Raw genomic sequence first — 17,441 nt, forward strand, 5'->3', positions numbered from 1 at the left:
TCACAGTGTCTCACCATCACCTCCTCCAGGAAGCCTTCCCTGAGTAGCTCCCCAGGGAGAACCCCAGTCATCTCCCCAAGGCAGCCAACTTGTCTTCTGTTACTTTTGTGGGTTCCTTCTATTCTCAAGCGTAACTGTAGTCTTAGAACAGTGACTAAGTGATCTCCTCAGAAAATCCCAGCACCCCTGAGGCCGTGCCCCATGTTTGAGGAATGTTCTTTGATGCTGAGAGTATCCCCAACCAGCCCTACAGAAGTGCTGCAGTCCCTGAGTTCTGTTTGCCTGGAGATGCCTGCCTGGAGATGCATATGTGTTCCCCCAGCAGCGTGACTGTGCCTCCTTCCACCACCCAGCATCAGCATCAGTGGGAGGGGAGCTCATCTTTTTTACCACTAGTTAACCAAAATTGTTGTTTTTCTTTTTATAACCTATTATTTCAGAGAGACTGGAAATAACAAGATTTTATCTTTTTTTTTCTGCACAGGATGATGCTTCACCAAAGTAGTTTTAAGTTCCATCCATTCAGGTTTTGTAAATTTTTTATTCATTTAAAAAGGGATTGTTCAGAGGAAAGAAATTATTTTCAACAATTTCAGAACTGGTGGAGATTGGCTGTTTCACAGCAGCAGACAGTACAATCAGTATCTGCCAATGGATGTTCTCTGTAAACACGTCCTTCCCTGTTCCGGTAAACAAGTCCCTTGTGTCTTGTGTCACTCCACTCCTCTTGCCCATAAGAATCGTAAGTCTCCCCACAGAGTCTGAGCCCATAACGTAGTAATCAGCACAACTTAGGGCTGGGGTGCTGTAGCTGTTAGCATAGGAATCGCAACTCTGTTCATCGTAAGTAGTGCCGTCTCCATCACCTTAGTCATATTGTCCTTATTTCTCTTATATTGGGGGTGGTGGTGGAGATCCCCACCCAGCTGGGGACACTCCTCTTGATCTTGGAGTGAGAAGTCCTCTTTTGCAACTCACTGGCTTTGGAGTGGAAAGGATTCTCCTAGGAGTTGGTGTCCCTCTTGGTACACGAACTCCACAAGCTGGGCCGCGACTTCTCCCCTTCCTCTGGTAATTGCTGGGGTTGGTACATCTCTTGTATCCAAGGCGGGTTTCCCTCCAACCACTGGAAGATCTGCATTTTCTGAACCATCATTCAAATGTATTAATTCCTGGAGCTGTACTTGCCTCACCTCATCATTATAGTTAGGGATGAGAAACTTTTTTGAGTTTTCTGAAACTGTGTCATCCAGGCATAAGCTTCTGTAGGCACTTCAGTGACAGAACATGGAGATGGAAGTACTTTGAAGTACTTTGGTTTTCCACTTTTCCTCAAATCTTCCTCCTTCACCTCGTCTTTCATGGAACCTTTTCCAAGGATGGACATTTTTGTCAAAGTTTCTTCTTGTAAACACTTCAGAAACTTGCCATGTGGGCCCAAAAGTTTCCCCACAAAGTTGAACTTAAGGAACTGTTTTACAGGAGTTAACAGGGTGTTCCAGCTTCATGTTCTTGTTAATCACCACCTCAATGTACTTTTCTTCACCTTTGCTCTCTCCTTTTTGACACCAGCCACAGGGCGTGCTTGAAGGAGGGGTCCAGGGAGTCCCTCTGGCCATCAGCTAGGCCAGGCACTTCTCTAAGCTCACTGGCTGCCCAAAGCTCAGCCTGGAAGGGAGCGGGCAGCAGCAGCTCAGCAACCTCCAAGCCGCCCTCCTTGCCAGTAGCAGAGAGACCGGCCACCTGCCATAGAAGCGGCCAAGTCCGCTGGACAGCCAGGCAGGTGTGGCTGCACAGAGGCTGGCAAGGGCTGCTCAGCCTCGATCCCCAGTGGCAGCCGAGGGCCCACCACTGGAGACCCCTGGCTATGGACTCTGGGTGAGGAGGAGCAGGCACGGGCTGTGCATTCAATCATGCTGCTGGGCCATAGGCCCAGTGGGTGGCACACTGGGAGATGCTGAGGCAGCCCGTGGGGAGCCCAGCCAGCCTGCGCAGGTGTGTGACACGCGGGCAGTGGGGACAGAGCAGCCCCAACCGCCCACGCGTCCAGATGAGCTTCATGGAGGGGACGGTTTGTCCGTTGGCAGTTGTGCGCATGCGCACTTGCTTTAACGGCTGTGCTTGGCCATGCTGGGCTGTGCTTGGTGCTGCTTGGCTCTTCCTGGCAGTTTATTCCTGTCAGTCATTAGAAACCGAGATTTTCCTTGGAGGTCGTGGTCAGATCGGGTTGGCTTGATTGTACTGGGCTCCCCAGGTGGGGAATAAACAAGGGGGTGGGGTGGGAGGTGGGGGTGAGCTGAGGTTCCTGCGAAGCCTGAAGCCACCACCATGAGGAAGATCTTTTGCTTCGGGAGAAACAAGGTTGGGCTGCCCTCCGGCCCCTCCAGCAACCATGGCAAGACCAGGGTGGGCCTGGAAGGCGAGACTGGTGACAGCGCCTTCCGACAGCCATGGTGCCACATCCGGGAAAAAGATCTCAGCAAAATTCACCAAGCTGCCAGCGCTGGTGACGTAGTGAAAGTGGAGCGGATCCTTTCACTGAAGAAAAAGGCCTTGGATGCCAGAGATAGAAAGAACAGGTAATGGGATGGCCATCCTGGGCCTGGGTGCCAGGCGGGTGTGGGGGAAACGTCCTTCCCAGACTGGCGGGAGCCCGGACTGCTGTCAGCCAGGGCCCCAGGCTGTCCTCCCTGCGGGCTCCGCAGCACCTGGGACGTGGAAACCTTCTAGGCGTCCAGCGCCAGGGCCATCTTCATGGGCAGCAACACAAAAACAAAACTTAAGCTGGTTCCCCGTCCACTCATGATTGCCCTTCTAGAACACTTTATTGCCAATTTTAGCTATTTAACTAACACAAGTATATACAGTGTTTTATTTTTAATGTACACATTTTAAAACATTGTTATATACATTATAGAAAGGTACATAATGAGAGTAATAATTTACATAATGTATCCAATTCTGGGCCAAAACATCTTTGCATAAAATTCAGTATCCATTTTATATCAATGTACATCTATGTGACTATGTCTTTTACTCAGGGAACTTAGAAGGAAACTTTGAAGTGGGTATATGGTACCATAGTCTTCAACAGGAAGACTCATTTTTCTGAAAATATGAGCTCCTTCTATATTTATCAATTTTACATAAGCCAAATAAAAGTATTAAGGTTTTCAAAATTTTGAGTTACACCTGGTATCTCTCTTTTACTGTGTTTTGCAATGGAGTGAAGAAGGCTTGCTCTTCTAGATTTCAAAATGTGCTATTAATTTCCACAAATTAATCATTTATTAACAGTTGCAGAGACAGATAAATGAATGGAACAGAATAGAAAATCCAGAAACACCCAAATGTAGGAAAAAATTTAGAACTTGATAATGATGACAAATCCAACAAGAAAAAAAAACTGGTAATTTAAAATTGGGCAAAGTACATTTTTTGCAGATCTACAAGTGACCTACACACATAGGGAAAAATAGTGTCCTAGCTAAGAGAAAGATTTTAAGTTAAAAGAGGAATGAGATACTGTTAATCTAGCCACAAAGTTTATAAGAATGAAGATATTAAATACTAATATTAAAAATTGAAAATAGTTATACTGGTGCTTATAGATTATGTTGCTGATTTCTTTTCAAATAAACAACTTGGTGGTAACTGAACTTAATGACACTGACACGCTGCCTACTGCACTAAGGAGGCCACTGTAACTACACATTTACAAAATATTTATGCCCTGTATACATGAATTCCATTGTACTAAAATATCTTCAAGAAACAGAGATCATACAATATGTTCTTCTCAGCACTTCCTAAAATAATAATGTATTAGGAGGAACACATAAGATGGATTTTATTTTGTGTCCATAGGATGGAATAATATGTGACCATAGAAGGTGGCATACATATGTATGTATGCTGACAGGTAAAGAATATTTAGGTATATCAAGTAAGAATAAAAATTATTTTGATTATACATATACACAAACACATTGTGGTCATGTGTTAGCTGAAAATTGTACAAAATGTGATACAATTTGATATATCTGGGCATTTGTAGTATAAGTGAATTTTTTTCCTTTTTCTTAACTGTGATTTCTGAAATTAGCATATATGCTTTGAAAGTCCTAGTAAAAATTTACTATTAATGATATAATTCCTGGGAAGAGCAGTAATACGACTCTTTGAGAGACAGAAATAATTTCTTCATTTCTATTGATTTATTTTTAATTTTTTTGTGGATTGGAATCTTCTGCCAACTTTTAGCCCTTCAGAAATAAAGGGGATCTTTTTATCTGTACCTGAAGATTTTGTTTTAGATACATTTGTATAATGTGCACCTGTTTTGTTACATATATATTTATTGTTAACTGGTTTTCTTCTGTTCATTCCAGAGGGTCTGGCTTATCTTGTTTTAAAAGAGTATATAAAGGTTGAAGGTTTTTTTCTTCTACTGATGCATAATGTTTTAATATATATGGGGTATGTGAAAGTGCTTTTACATGCCTAGAAAAAATATATATCAAGTCAGGTACTGGGGTATTCATCAGCTTGAGTCATTTCTATGTTTTGGGGAACATTTCAAGTCCTCTTTTCTAGCTACTTTGAAATATACAATCTATTCTCGCTAGTCACCCCTTATTCTATTGAACAATAGAACTCATTTCTTCCATCTAACTGTGAGTTTGTACCCATTCACTGACCTCTCTTCATTTCCCCCTCCTACCCTAACACCATACCCAGCGTCTGGTATCTAACATTCTATTTTCTATCTCCATGTGATCAAGTTTTTTAGTTTCCACATATGAGTGAGAACATGAGGAATTTGACTTTCTGTGCCTGGGTTATTTCTCTTAATGTAACAACCTCCCGTTCCATCCATGTCATTACAAATTACATGATTTTATTGTTTTTAAGGCTGAATAGTATCCCATTGTGTTTATATACCACATTTTCTTTATCCATTAGTTAACTTATGATGACTTAGGTTGAATTCTATATTTTTGCTATTATTAATAGCACTGCAATAAGCATACAAATGCAGGTATCCTTTGACATACTGAGTTTTTTTCCTAAAGGTTGGCCTTTTAAGGAGAAGTTTGGAATCCAAATTCTGAAGTATCCTACCCGCCGCCCCCCCCCCCCAGAAGTCCTCTCAGTTGTTTCTTAGTTTTGGGGTAGGGAAGGCCAATGTTCCCTTTATATCCAGATTGACTTTGAAAAGGTCTTCCTTTGTTTGGCATTAAGTGACCTAAATATCTTACAGGTTTTTGAGAATTTAATTACCTACATGCTGTATAAAGTGGATTTCTCAGGAAAGTTGACATCTGAAAGAAGTGAGACTCTCAGTATATCCCTGAGTCACAACTATCCACATACATTGTCCGTCTTCCCAAGTGAAGATGAAGAGAAATTGAATGTCTTTATCTAGAGGAATGGTAAAGAATACACTATATATATGTATTACAGCGAAGAAATCACCTTAAGTTGGGATGGCAGTCAGTAGCTTATGGGGGTTTGGTACAACTGGATGTTGAGGAATGTCTATGTTATGGATTGCTCCCAAATCCTGTACAGATGTCCAACCTCTACTATTTGTTTTTCTTATGGGAAAGATTGCAGCGTTACATTGGCTTATATAAGGAATAATCAAGCCTCTTTTTATATAATCTAAAATTGTAGGTCTTTATACCTTCCAAGGCCTCCAATCTTACAAGGTATTGTTTAAGATTCAGAAGAGGTTTTGGTGGATCTACTTCAATTCTAGCTGGGACAGCCAAGACAACTTTCCCAGTATTAGTGGAGGATTTGAACCACAATTGATCAAGAACCAATTTTAACAACTTTTGTATTCTTCATTATTTAACAATTTAGTTTCCTCACAGGAAGCTGCCCTCAGAGAGAATACGCAGTACATATTTCTTTCTGTTCTTTAAAGATGTCAGGCTCAGTTAATCTTTCCTAGATCTGGAAAAGGAAAGACCTCAGAAAGAAAGCCTGGCTAAATCAGTGCAGATTGTCTCTAAAGATGCAAATCTCTTGCACAAAAGACAGCTTTGTACAGCTACTTCCATTTGCAGGCCCTCCAGACAGCCCTCTCAGATTAAGTCAAACAAGCATATTTGAGGGTGAAATAAATATTTTGGATTCCTTCAAGGGTGAGAAATTAAAACCTTCCTGGAAAGCAACCTAGCAATTTGTATCAAAACTCTCTACAATATTCATTCATTTTTTACTCACTCCAATTCTAAGAATCTCTCTCAGGGAAATCATTTTAAAATATAGGCAAACATGACAAAACACATTCATTGTAATTTTTATAATATTAAAATGAATGGAGATGGCTGAAATTTCCAATAATATGAGAGTTACCTGAGTTATGGGAGAGCCCTGTAATAAAACAGTAATGCCCTTACTGAAAATAAGCTTATAGAGAATTTTTAATGTTATTAAAATAAAAGATGAAAATAGAGAATTGCATATACGGAATGAGTTCAAAAATTAATGTATGTATTATATATTCATAAAAAAGAGAAAAGGGAGAAATGGAGGGTAGAGAGAGAGGAAAAGCGGGAGGGAGAGAAGGAGAGAGAGAAGGGGAGAGAGGTGGGTGGGAGCGAGGGAGAGAGAGACAATGCCATAAAAGCAGTACAGAGAGTAGCTTGAGGGAAAGGAGAGAAGCTGAAAGGAGGTCTGAAATGTCCACATGGTTAATGGGTATGTCAGTTGGTTTTTGCTGCAGGATAAACAACACAAACCCTCAGGAGCAAATAGCAGACTGTGTATTTCTCCTGCCTGTGGGGGTTTCAGCTCCTCTGGTCTCAGTCGACTCTGGCCAGGATGCAGCTCCTGACTGGCCTCGCCCAGGGCACTTCAGCTGGAGAAAGTGTGCGCCAGGACCTCTCCCCCCTGAGCAGCAGGCTGGCCATCTCATGTCCTGCTCATGGCAAGCGCAGAAGCACAGAAGGCCGCTTGAGGCCCAGCTCAGAGTTGGCACATCGTGACTCCCACCTCATCCTAATGGCCACAGCAAGTCAGGTGGTGCAGCCCAGCACCAAGGGGTGAGAAGAAAGCCCTCCCCACGGCAGGAGGACCCCAGCAGTGCAGGGCAAGGGCACAGGCCCAGAAAGGGGCCATGAGTGTGACTTACCTCAGTGGGCTATGGCTGACATTATGTACTTGTTTCCATGTTTAAATATTATGTTTAGTACATATCTGTACTACTACTAGCCTACATTGAGCAGGTGTTACCTTTTAAAAATTAGAAAACAAAAGTTAAGTATGGCCGAGTGCAGCAGCTCATGCCTGTAATCCTAGCACTTTAAGAGGTCGGGGTGTGAGGATCACTTGAGGCAAGGAGTATAAGGCCAGCCTGAGAAAGAGGGAAACCTCACCTCTCCAAAAATATAAAAATTAGCTGGGTGTGGTGCTGCACGCCTGTAGTCCCCGCTATTTGGAAGGCTGAGGCATGAGGATCACTTGAGCTCAGGAGTTTGAGGTTGCAGAGAGCTATGATGATGCTACTGCACTCTACCCGGGGCAACAGAGCAAGATCCTGTCTCAAGAAATAATAATAATAATAATAAAAAGTTAGGAGTTTTTTGTTCTGGCATATTTTTGTTTTTCATTTTCTTTTTTAATGAAAAGACTGTAGGGCTTACCTGATATAAAAGGGAAGGAAACCTATGAAACCTGTTTTTTGTCAAAAGGGCAGCCTCAGAACTTTACGCTTTGCCTACACACTGAAAACAAGCATCCTGGCTCCTGGAGGCATAGCAGTGCCTACAGATTTCCCTGAAATTATTTTCTCATGTACCTCAGTGGGAGGAATGATAGGGGGAGGACATTCTTCCCTTTCTCTCTTTGTGAGGACTAAGAGGCAGACACAGTGACTGTCTCGGACAGAACGGAGCAGGATGACAGGGAAGCCACTGATGTCCAGATGGGTTGTGACCATTGTAAACATTCTTTTTTTTTTTTTTTTGATTTAAAATCAAATCCACATCTTTATTATGCAAGGAATTCTAACATACACTGTCACTTTAAATTACAATGGTACTTTAATAGTCACAAGATATGACACTTCAAAAAAAAGACACCACTAATAAATAACAAAAGTGGAATGCTTATCAGAGTTACAGCAGACATAAATGTTCAGCTGAGAATCACTTCAACATAGTAAGGCTCTAAAGACACCAGACAAACCGGTACTTGTTGAAATACTCCAACTTTCCTACTACGTGGGTTACAGAGGTGGCCCTTGTTCTGTGTGGTCAGGGTTATAGTCATAAAACTGGTTTTAGCACAATTGTGCTCCAGACCAAATTTTCAGTAGTTGTAGAGTCTGTAGACAGTATGTTGAGGAATGCCCCACTGGGAAAAGTTAAAACTTTTTAAGACTTCTAGAATTTCCAGTAGCCAACATATGTACCTTCTTATATTTCTAAAACCAGAGCAAAATGGAATTTAATAGATGCTAGTATTCACATTCCTATCAGATTTATGACAAGTCTAATGCTCCTAGATTTTTGGACATATAGGCAGCAGAATATTTTAAATTTGTAAAAGGTAGAATATGGGGGAAATTAGGAGCAAATGAAAATACATTTCTTGACTTTAGTGTCAACCCTCAATCAATCAGGGAATGGTTAAGCCATCAAAACTAAAACAGCTTTTTATATTCAAATACTTCTCCGTACTAGTTAACACTTTAAAGTCACAAAAAACTTAAGTGTACAATTTACCCTGTAGAGGTAAGACACAGGAATGAACTAATAAACAGAACAAATTATGAAAAACACAATTCCCTTAAGTCTGTCCATGTCCATCCTTTATGTGTCTACTTCATATACTCCACTCACCCCACTCCAACAAAGGTTCAGGTTATATCCCAAAGCGACCTGTTCCTGAATTACTTTCAAGTGAGCAAAGTGCTCTGTAGTGTAGAAGCTACTCAGGTCTACCCATTCCACAGTGATGTATTCCTGTAGTCCTTGCTCTCAAATCTGGAAATCTGCTCAGGTACGAACACCTTTTAAAACCCTTCCCCCCAAAACAAATTTGTGACCCTTAGATTCAGACAGTATAATTTTAAATACCCTAATATGTGAAAACTTTTTGAATTTTTAAATAGAAACCATGGAAGGATTCTTTGTGGCTAAAAACTAAATCTGAATTATACGTGTCTGGCATTGTGTAAACATATTTTTAAGTTCATTTTGCTGGACTTCATTAACCATTTCAGGTTCTGCAGGACTCTTTTGAACTTTTGCCACTGCAAAGTTTATCCCCTGGGTTAATCCAGCTTGGGTAATATTAGCAACCTGGACCATGGAACTTCGAATCTTTGCAAAAGGAGAGACTGCTCTGCTACTGCTCTCTGAAGGAGTTGTTACATGAAGCCTTGTCTCAAGTTCAAGCATACTGGAACTGGAGCTGGGGGTCTTTTGAGATATGACTGAATGTACTGGTTCAACTGACAAAAACTGTGGACCTGTTGCAGAAAAAGACACATCTAATTGAGATGGTCGGGAAGGTGTCTGTTGTGTTGATTCAGATTGTGTTTCTTCATTGGAAACCTGATTGGTCATTTGATTCCCTTCCTCACTAGCCTGCTAAGACACAGATCTGGACTCACAGCTGGGTCATTTTGTTTTGTGCATCTTGCACAAATCTGTGGCAGTAAATATCCACAGGCTTGGCAAAGCTAATCAATATGTGTATGTTGTCAGCGGAAGGACTTTTTGTCAAAGGAGACTCCTGGCCTTTTCCAAGCCCACTCCCATGAACAACAGTAATCTCTGAAGGAGCATGGATGCTAATAGCATTGCTGCTAATAGACTGGGATCGACCACCTAATCGAGGTGCTGAAGCAATAATACCACAGCTAGGAAGAACGTAATCTATCGGCCCTACGCTTCTTAAGAATTAACTAGCTGCCTGTCTTCATCAGACTTGGAATTGGTAAGGAATTCATCAGAGTGGTATGAGTCATTATCTAAAGATACGTCCCCATCAGACTCTGCCTGGACCTTATTGTCCATCACTCCTGTGTTTTCCATGGTTTCAAGACTATTGTCTGATTTCCAAAGATTTACTTTTAAGTTTGGTTTTAGAAAGTTAACTTTCATTTCAGGTTTTGTGAAGTTTCCTAGCTTTTGTAGGTTGACAATATTTACATTGGATTTGGTTTGCTTCACTTTTTGATTTAGAGATGAAAATTTGCTCATTAAAAATTTTTTTCCCTGGGCCAAAGAGCCTTGGTTTTGAGATCTGATACCAATGATGTCTTCGTGAGGTTTACTGCTCTTCCTCCCAAGTTTTTTCTCAATTATAGGTACCTCCAATCCCATGGCTTGCTTGGTGATCTGCAGCATCTCTGCAAGGCACTGAAGGGTACCTTTTCCATCCTCTTCTGGATTTCGCATCACAGCTCTCAGTGTGTGGAAATGACCACTTGCTTCTTTGTATCTGTAATGCAATCGCGTGCAGGAGAACTTTGGCTTACCAAAAAAAGTGGGTTCAGGACCTATTTCTATTTTTTCCAGGTCCTCTAGACTTAGTCGTTGATATTGGTTTACTTTATCAACTTCATCATCATCATAGGCCACGTAGTAGGCAGAGGTAGAAAGCAGTAACAGCACATCCACATCTCTGTGAGTAGCATCAATGAGGTCTGAAAATTGTTGCTTGAGCCAAGTCATAAAAATTACGTCACGACACATATTTTACTATGAAATAAATTCTATTGTTTCTAATTACAGTATTACTTTTTCCTAGTTTCCTATTTCGGCATTAATATTTACATCAGCTAAATATGATAGTCAAAAACATCTTGTCGAAAAATGTCAGCCCTCCCCGCCCCCCCATTTTTACTTTAGTCTTAACTACAGTAACTACTTAATTTCCCTCCCCAACCACCTTTCCCCTTAAAAAAAAAAAAGCACGCTTTATACAAACAAGTTGAGCAAAAAGAAAAAACCCTTTAGGTATTCCCCCCACCCCCAGGTTTGCAGCTTTGTAAGAAAGCTGCTCTATTTGTTTTTGTTTTCCCGCCACTGAGGCAAGCCCACCTTCCACACGATGAAAACAAAAATTGCCAGCACCACGTGGGGACCGACCACTGCCACAATAGTCGCGTAAAAGGCGCTGTCTTCAGGGGACATTAACATGAGACTTTGGAAAAGAAGTAGTTTGCAGGAAAAATATAACCTAACAGGAACTTTACCCATAAGTCTTGCAAAAAGGAGAAAAATCTTGAAAGTCAAGGCCAGGACACTGTCAGCCTTGGGCTCCGCGGCAGCCGCAGCCGCCCGCTGCCCGGTAGGTGGTCTGCGGGAGCCTGGCATCCTCAGTCCCTCAGACAGTCACTCCGTGCATCCAAGCTCTCACTCAGCTGCCTGTACCCAACCCATTGTAACCATTCTTTCCAGGAGCTACAGTGTGATTAGTTTTCCTTCTGCCAAATATGCGGAGGGCCACACCGGTGCCAAGTGCCAAGTGTGGCAGAAGGGAACAGCTTATTGAAAGCCCCCCAGGAGCCAGACGCCCTACGATCCTCACAGAGGCCCTATGACACACCTTCCTCTCCGTGTTTATCCTTCAGGTGTGCACAGTGAGCCTGCGGGAGGGGAGGACACTTCACCCAAGAGAGTCGCAAACCCCCACCTGAGCTTTGTCTTCTGTATCATGCTGCCGGACCTCGTTAAGAAACAAATGAGGCAGAGGAAGATGTTGCCCCAAGCTCCCTTGTCCTTAAGTTGAAAGAGCCGGGGAGTGTCAGGGAGCAGACATGACAAACCCCATCCCCCTGTGCAGAAAACTGAGTGTCTCCAGCAAGGTGATTCAGCAGCCGACAAGATGGCAAAATGCACACACAGCACAGACAGGTGTAAAAGTGTGTGTGCCACGAGCACCACCTGGCAACAGAAAGTGCAGCACCGTAGTTGCAGTTGCTGCCTCCTGTCCGTTAGCCTCTCAGCGCTCCGTCCCAGGTGATTTCCTCAGCAGTGGCTACAGACTCATTGCAGCTGGGTCTAGATGCAATCCACCAGCCACATTGGGTTTTTCATTTGTAGAGTCTCTCTCTTTTTCCACAGCATTTCTGTTGCTGTCTGGTGGGTTCTATTTCTCCTTTTCTCTTTCTTCACACTTAAACATGATTATGCAACAGTCATGCTCAAACTTCATCATCACCTTTGGTTTTGAGTGTATTTTTGTTCTGTCTGACACTCTCACATCATTGGGTTTCTTTGCAGGTTTTGTGCTTTCAACTATGAGCCCACTTTGAGGGCCATTTTCCTCTGTGCAGACTTCCCCATGCTGCAGCTGGGCTTGTCTGTACTCCCACTGCACGGGGCTGGTGGTCTCCAGACCTGTCCGTATGTTCTGGCCTCCCGTGGAGTACTGTGCTGCACAGACTCGTGCTTCCAGTTTCTCACACTGATTCTGTTCCAACCACAGCATTGAGCAAGAAATGTACGCAGTGACAGGGACATGTCCACTGGCTGGATTGAGGTGTTTTTTTGTTTTTTTGAGACAGAGTCTCACTCTGTTGCCTGGGCTAGAGTGCCGTGGCATCAGCATAGCTCACAGCAACCTCAAACCTGGGCTCAAGTGATCCTACTGCCTCAGCCTCCCGAATAGCTGGGATTACAGGCATGTGCCACCATGCCTGGCTAATTTTATATATATATATATTTTTAGTTGTCCAGATAATACCTTTCTAATTTTTTATTGAGACAGGGTCTCGCTCTTGCTCACAGTGGTCTCAAACTCCTGAGCTCAAACGATCCACACACTTCAGCCTCCCAGAGTGCTAGGATTACAGGCATGAGCCACCGCACCCTGCATGGATTGAGGTTTTTAATCCAAGTTCAGAGAAGGGACAACCACTTCCTTGGTAGACTTTTCTCAAGTGGCCCTAGACCAGTCTCCCTGACCACAAATGGTGCTCACGGCCTCAAAGCCTGTCCAAGGTGGGAATTAACTCCTCAGACCCTAAGAAGGAAAGTACACATACCACATGCCTTCACCTCCTTCCAACCTTTGCTTTGTCTCTTCAGCTCTGGCATCTGGAGAGTTCCCTTTCAAATATGGCTCTGCATTTTTTAAAATTGTATCTTCCGTTTCCTGTTTGGAGCAAAAGATGGGCTTTCCATGACAGCTGAACTCACCAACCAATTGGGGTTACATTAGCTCGTAGGATGCCCCACAGATACCTTAAGTTTAATATATTCAAAAGTGAACCCATCAGCATCCACAGTGTCCTATGAATTCCAGTATCCCTCTAACTTTCTGCTTCATGATCCTGAGCACATTACTTTTATCTTCATGGTCATTCATGGTTACAGGACACCTGCTTTTTGGAAAAGTAGGAAGGTAAGAAGGGGAACTTAAACAGCTTCCCTTTTGAAAGAGATTTTCCAGAATCTACCTCCTCTACAGCTGTCTTTTACATCTTATTGGCCAAAATTAGGCACATGATTGTCTCTATCTTATGGAGAGTCTGAGATAAGTCATTTTTCAGCTGGGCACATTGACACTCCCAAGGAAATGAAAGTTCTATTCATAAGAAAGGTTCTACCAAATTGGCCTTTAGATGACCCCACAATGTAAGAAAACATGCTATCCTCATTTCTCCAGCATCATCTCTTGACACTTTTCCTGACAAATTCTATGCTACTGCCAAATGAACTTTGATTAATCCCCACTGGAACACAAACATCCACTCATGTAAGCCTCCTCACACATAATTTCTTGACCTATGTCTCCCTTTCTTTATAGGTTATAAACTCCATGGAAGTTCCCTAATAGTGTCCCATAACTGACCACTGTCTTGATACACACTGGGTTCATAGTAAGTCTTTTTTTACTTATGGATAGAAGCCTGAGTAGGTAGATGGGTAGAGAATAAGTGGGTGGGTGGATAGATGGATGGATATATGGATGGACAAATAGCTGAATGGGTGGATGCATAGATGGATATACGAGTAGAGGGATCGTTCAATTCATTTATGGAAGATTAGATGGATGAATGGAAGGATGGATGGATGGATGGAACGATGGATGGATAGATAAATGGATGGATGAATGAATAGGTGGACAAATGGATAGATGGACAAATAGATGAATCTTTCCTATACTCTCTCAAATCTGTGTTTTCCCACATGCTTCTCCCTTTGCCTAAAATGCTCTTCTCCCACTCTCCACCCAGCTAACTCCTGTCCACCTTTTAAGATTCAGCTGAGACATTCTCGCTTCCAGAAAGCTCTCCCTGACCATCCTACCTGGGCTAGGTGTCTTGCATTTGCTCCTGCAGTGCCTGGTGCATCTCTCCACAATAATCTTTACTACTTTGCTATGCTGGGCTGGAGATCTGGCTCCCCTTGCCTTCAGATGCTCAGCTGTCTGAGAACAGCTCCTGACTTTGGGTCTATATGCCCTGCACTCACCCTGCCGTATATCATGGAGTAGGAGCACAAGAAATTTTCAATGAAATTAGAATACAAATGAAAGTAATAAAGACCACATGTTCCTCGTTTCTAGAGAAAGACATGGCAGGTGGAAGATGCTTTGGATGAGCTGAATGAGGAGTTCTTCCAGCTCTCTTCTCAAGCCCTGGAGCTCCAGAAAGAGGAGGATGAGCCAGACCCACTGCCCCCAGGTGAAGGAAACACATTTGTGGTAAGCCCAGCAGACTAGCATGTCAGCTCCTAAGGTGTCCAGCGGGGTGGGACCCATGGAGTCATGGCCCCTTCCACAGAGAGGTGTTGGGCCTGCAATAGCCAGCTCTGACCAGAATGTCCACCAGCCAAAGTCAGGTTGTGTGTTTGGTTTCATGAATGGAAGGCTTAGAGCTGGGGCTGGAGACAGTGAAGCTCACACCATCAGATTAGGTTGAAACTGTCTAAATTAATTCACAGCCTGAAAATATTGAGGAAGGGCATGAAAAAGAAGCAATAACAATGGCTGTTGTAGATGCAGTCTAACTAACAGTACACACCTCTGGGACCAGGAGCTTTCTGCAAGATGCATCTTCCAGCCAGGCTGTTCCCTGCCCTAGCTGCAGTCTCTAGAGGTGCACACCCAGGGGAGGATAGAGAGGAAAGGAAGACGAAAGACAGAAGTGATCATGCAGTTGTGTCTGCACTGAGCTCAATATAACTTTATTTGCTTACAACTATAGAAAAAATAAACCAAGAAAGTCAACTTTATTTGCTAAAGCTGGCAGCCAGTCTCTGGGTGTTAGTTCACCAGTTGGATTGTTTTCATACTGCATAACATACTATTCAACCTAACTTGAAGTTTCTGGTAGTTTTATGTCATTTTATCTCTACTGTGTGCCTTGTCCCCACTTTGCTATTGGGTCATGTTTAATCCTCTTTTTTGACACTGGACTCCTGGACTTTCACACCCAAGCCCAGTGCCTCACTTGTCCCAGCCTTGTCCCTGCATTGCTAAATTTAGCAAAGCACCCTGGGTGGTGGAGCGGCATGGGTGGGCACCTTCTCACATCCGCCTTCCCAGTGTGGGCGTGTGGGCCAGGCTACCTTGAAACACCACAGAATCCCCTCTTCCCCAGACAGGGAACACCCTCTGCCATAGTGACCCCAAGAGTCATGGCCAAGGAGGAGTCTGAAGGCAGGTTTTCTTCTCATTCTTACACAAAGCAGGGAAAGTCAGGATGCTCCCTCAATATGAAGACTTTCAGTAGAACATCGTGAGTGTCTGGGTCTTGATGTCAGAAGATCTGGAATATCAACTCTTCCTGGTCAAACTGACCTCTCTCTTTGTACAAAAATGGTAAGAAAGGGCACCTGTGTTCACCAACAGCTGAGGGAACATTTCTCTTGTGAGCAGATAAGGCAAGATGGGGCCCAAGGACTGGCCATGAAAGGCACAGATGCCCTTCCCAGTGAGGCTGCGGGAACTGGGTCTCTCATGGCCTTCCAGGGTCCCTGAGCCCCCGAGGTGGGTCCCCTCATGAAACCCAAATGCAGATGCTGGCTTCCTGTCATCTCATCGCACCCATCATTCTTGCCCTGAGCTTTATCTGGACTTCCTCCAAAGCATTTGCGCTAAGCTGAGGGATCAGTTCCTCTGTGAACCCACCCTCCGTCCACCTCAAATGGGCAGCTGTGAAGTTAGCTTGACAGCAGAGGGACTAGGTAGGTGCAGGAACATGTCCTTAGCTGCACTGAGGGATCAGAAGAGCATGAAACGGTGAGGATAAAGTAACAGGTGATCATTCTTAAAAATACATTCTATACAAATATCCCTGGTTTTAAGGAAGGGAAAAATAGGATTAGGTGAGGGATTATAAAATATGCTGAGATTTAATCATTCAATAATTGCTCCAAATTATTAAACATGACAATTGCATAACAATATAGTTGGCCACTGTTGTGCATTACTGTGGTGACATAAACTGGTGAACACTGTGTCTTTATTAGTTAATCATGAGGTCAGTCCCTGGAGGGAGCTCACTGGCATCTTCCCAAGTTTGGGGTGGATGTTGGTGCCTAGACAGTGTCTAAATGACAAAAGTCAGGGCCAAGACCACAGAGAGGGCTCAGCGTAGAATGAGCTGAGAGCATTCAGGGGTCACCTGTCCGTTTTGTACGTCTGTCATTCCCAGATGGCTCCCAGCATCTCCCCTTGTGAGTGGCAGGAAGCTAAACTTCACCCACTGGAGACGAGTGGCCCAGCCGGAGAGAAGCTGGGAACCTGGGCCCTGAAGAGCCACCAGGCCCTGGAGCTGGAGGTGAGGAGAGTCCACCTGGCTCAGAGGATTGAAGACCTGGAGTGGGAGCTGTCCCTGCTCCTTCAGGTGGCCAACAGCAGTTTGAGCATGGGAGGGAGCTGGCCCAGCCGACACAGTGGCCTAAGGGGCACTGAGTCACATCAGATGCTGCATGGTGGCCACCTCTAGGAGGTGCCTTCTCACCAAGAACATGAACGAGTTCCCCTGGTAGGAAGGAGTGGGCATCTAGGGCCCGGAGTGTGTGCTGGTTTTACGACGTGCTCCTACAGGGAAACACCTGGACTTCTTTCAGAGCCTGGACCTCGGCTTATGCTAAATTCTGCCTTGAACTTTCTGGGGTGAGGGAAAATAAATTGGCATGGGTTGACAAAATCAGTGTGTGCTCCTATCAGAGTCTGTGCTTCAGTTTTCTCACTCAGCTGTAGGCCATGGCTTCCCCAAAAAACTTCAATTGGGGCCCCTGGCTTGAGGGGTGAGAAGTGCTTGGCTGGTTGCCCTGAGAACATAGGTGCAGCAGAGCACATCCACGCCCCATCTTCCATCACACCTCACGGCTGAGTCTCCTGGGCCCCCAGTGTGCCTTGTGGGGAGTCCAAGCAGCCATGTCCCCTCCTGGCTCCAGCCAACCTCTGGACACAGAGGAGGGTTCTGTCTGTGGCCAGGGCCTCGTGAGCACATC

At 44.0% G+C, this 17,441-nt stretch overlaps 1 protein-coding gene, 1 long non-coding RNA gene and 1 pseudogene across 2 annotated transcripts; 1 reads left to right on the forward strand and 2 right to left on the reverse strand.

The window, feature by feature from the left end:
* Nucleotides 1–592: 592 nt before the first annotated feature.
* On the reverse strand, nucleotides 593–2,097 carry LOC123622223 (annotated as a pseudogene).
* A 6,646-nt stretch (nucleotides 2,098–8,743) lies between these two features.
* On the reverse strand, nucleotides 8,744–10,721 carry LOC123622462 (phosphatidylinositide phosphatase SAC2-like). Its single transcript, XM_045528855.1, is given in 3 exon segments — nucleotides 8,744–9,633; nucleotides 9,635–9,923; nucleotides 9,926–10,721. Coding segments are annotated over 3 exon segments (1,557 nt in total). The 3' UTR covers nucleotides 8,744–9,161.
* A 1,171-nt stretch (nucleotides 10,722–11,892) lies between these two features.
* On the forward strand, nucleotides 11,893–17,128 carry LOC123622463. The gene is made up of 4 exons (XR_006729500.1): nucleotides 11,893–11,990; nucleotides 13,783–13,855; nucleotides 14,545–14,682; nucleotides 16,637–17,128. It is a non-coding gene; the product is annotated as an uncharacterized LOC123622463 (long non-coding RNA).
* The last annotated feature ends 313 nt before the right edge of the window (nucleotides 17,129–17,441 follow it).

This window comes from Lemur catta, chromosome 17 (assembly GCF_020740605.2).
Source record: "Lemur catta isolate mLemCat1 chromosome 17, mLemCat1.pri, whole genome shotgun sequence".
NCBI lineage: Eukaryota > Metazoa > Chordata > Mammalia > Primates > Lemuridae > Lemur > Lemur catta.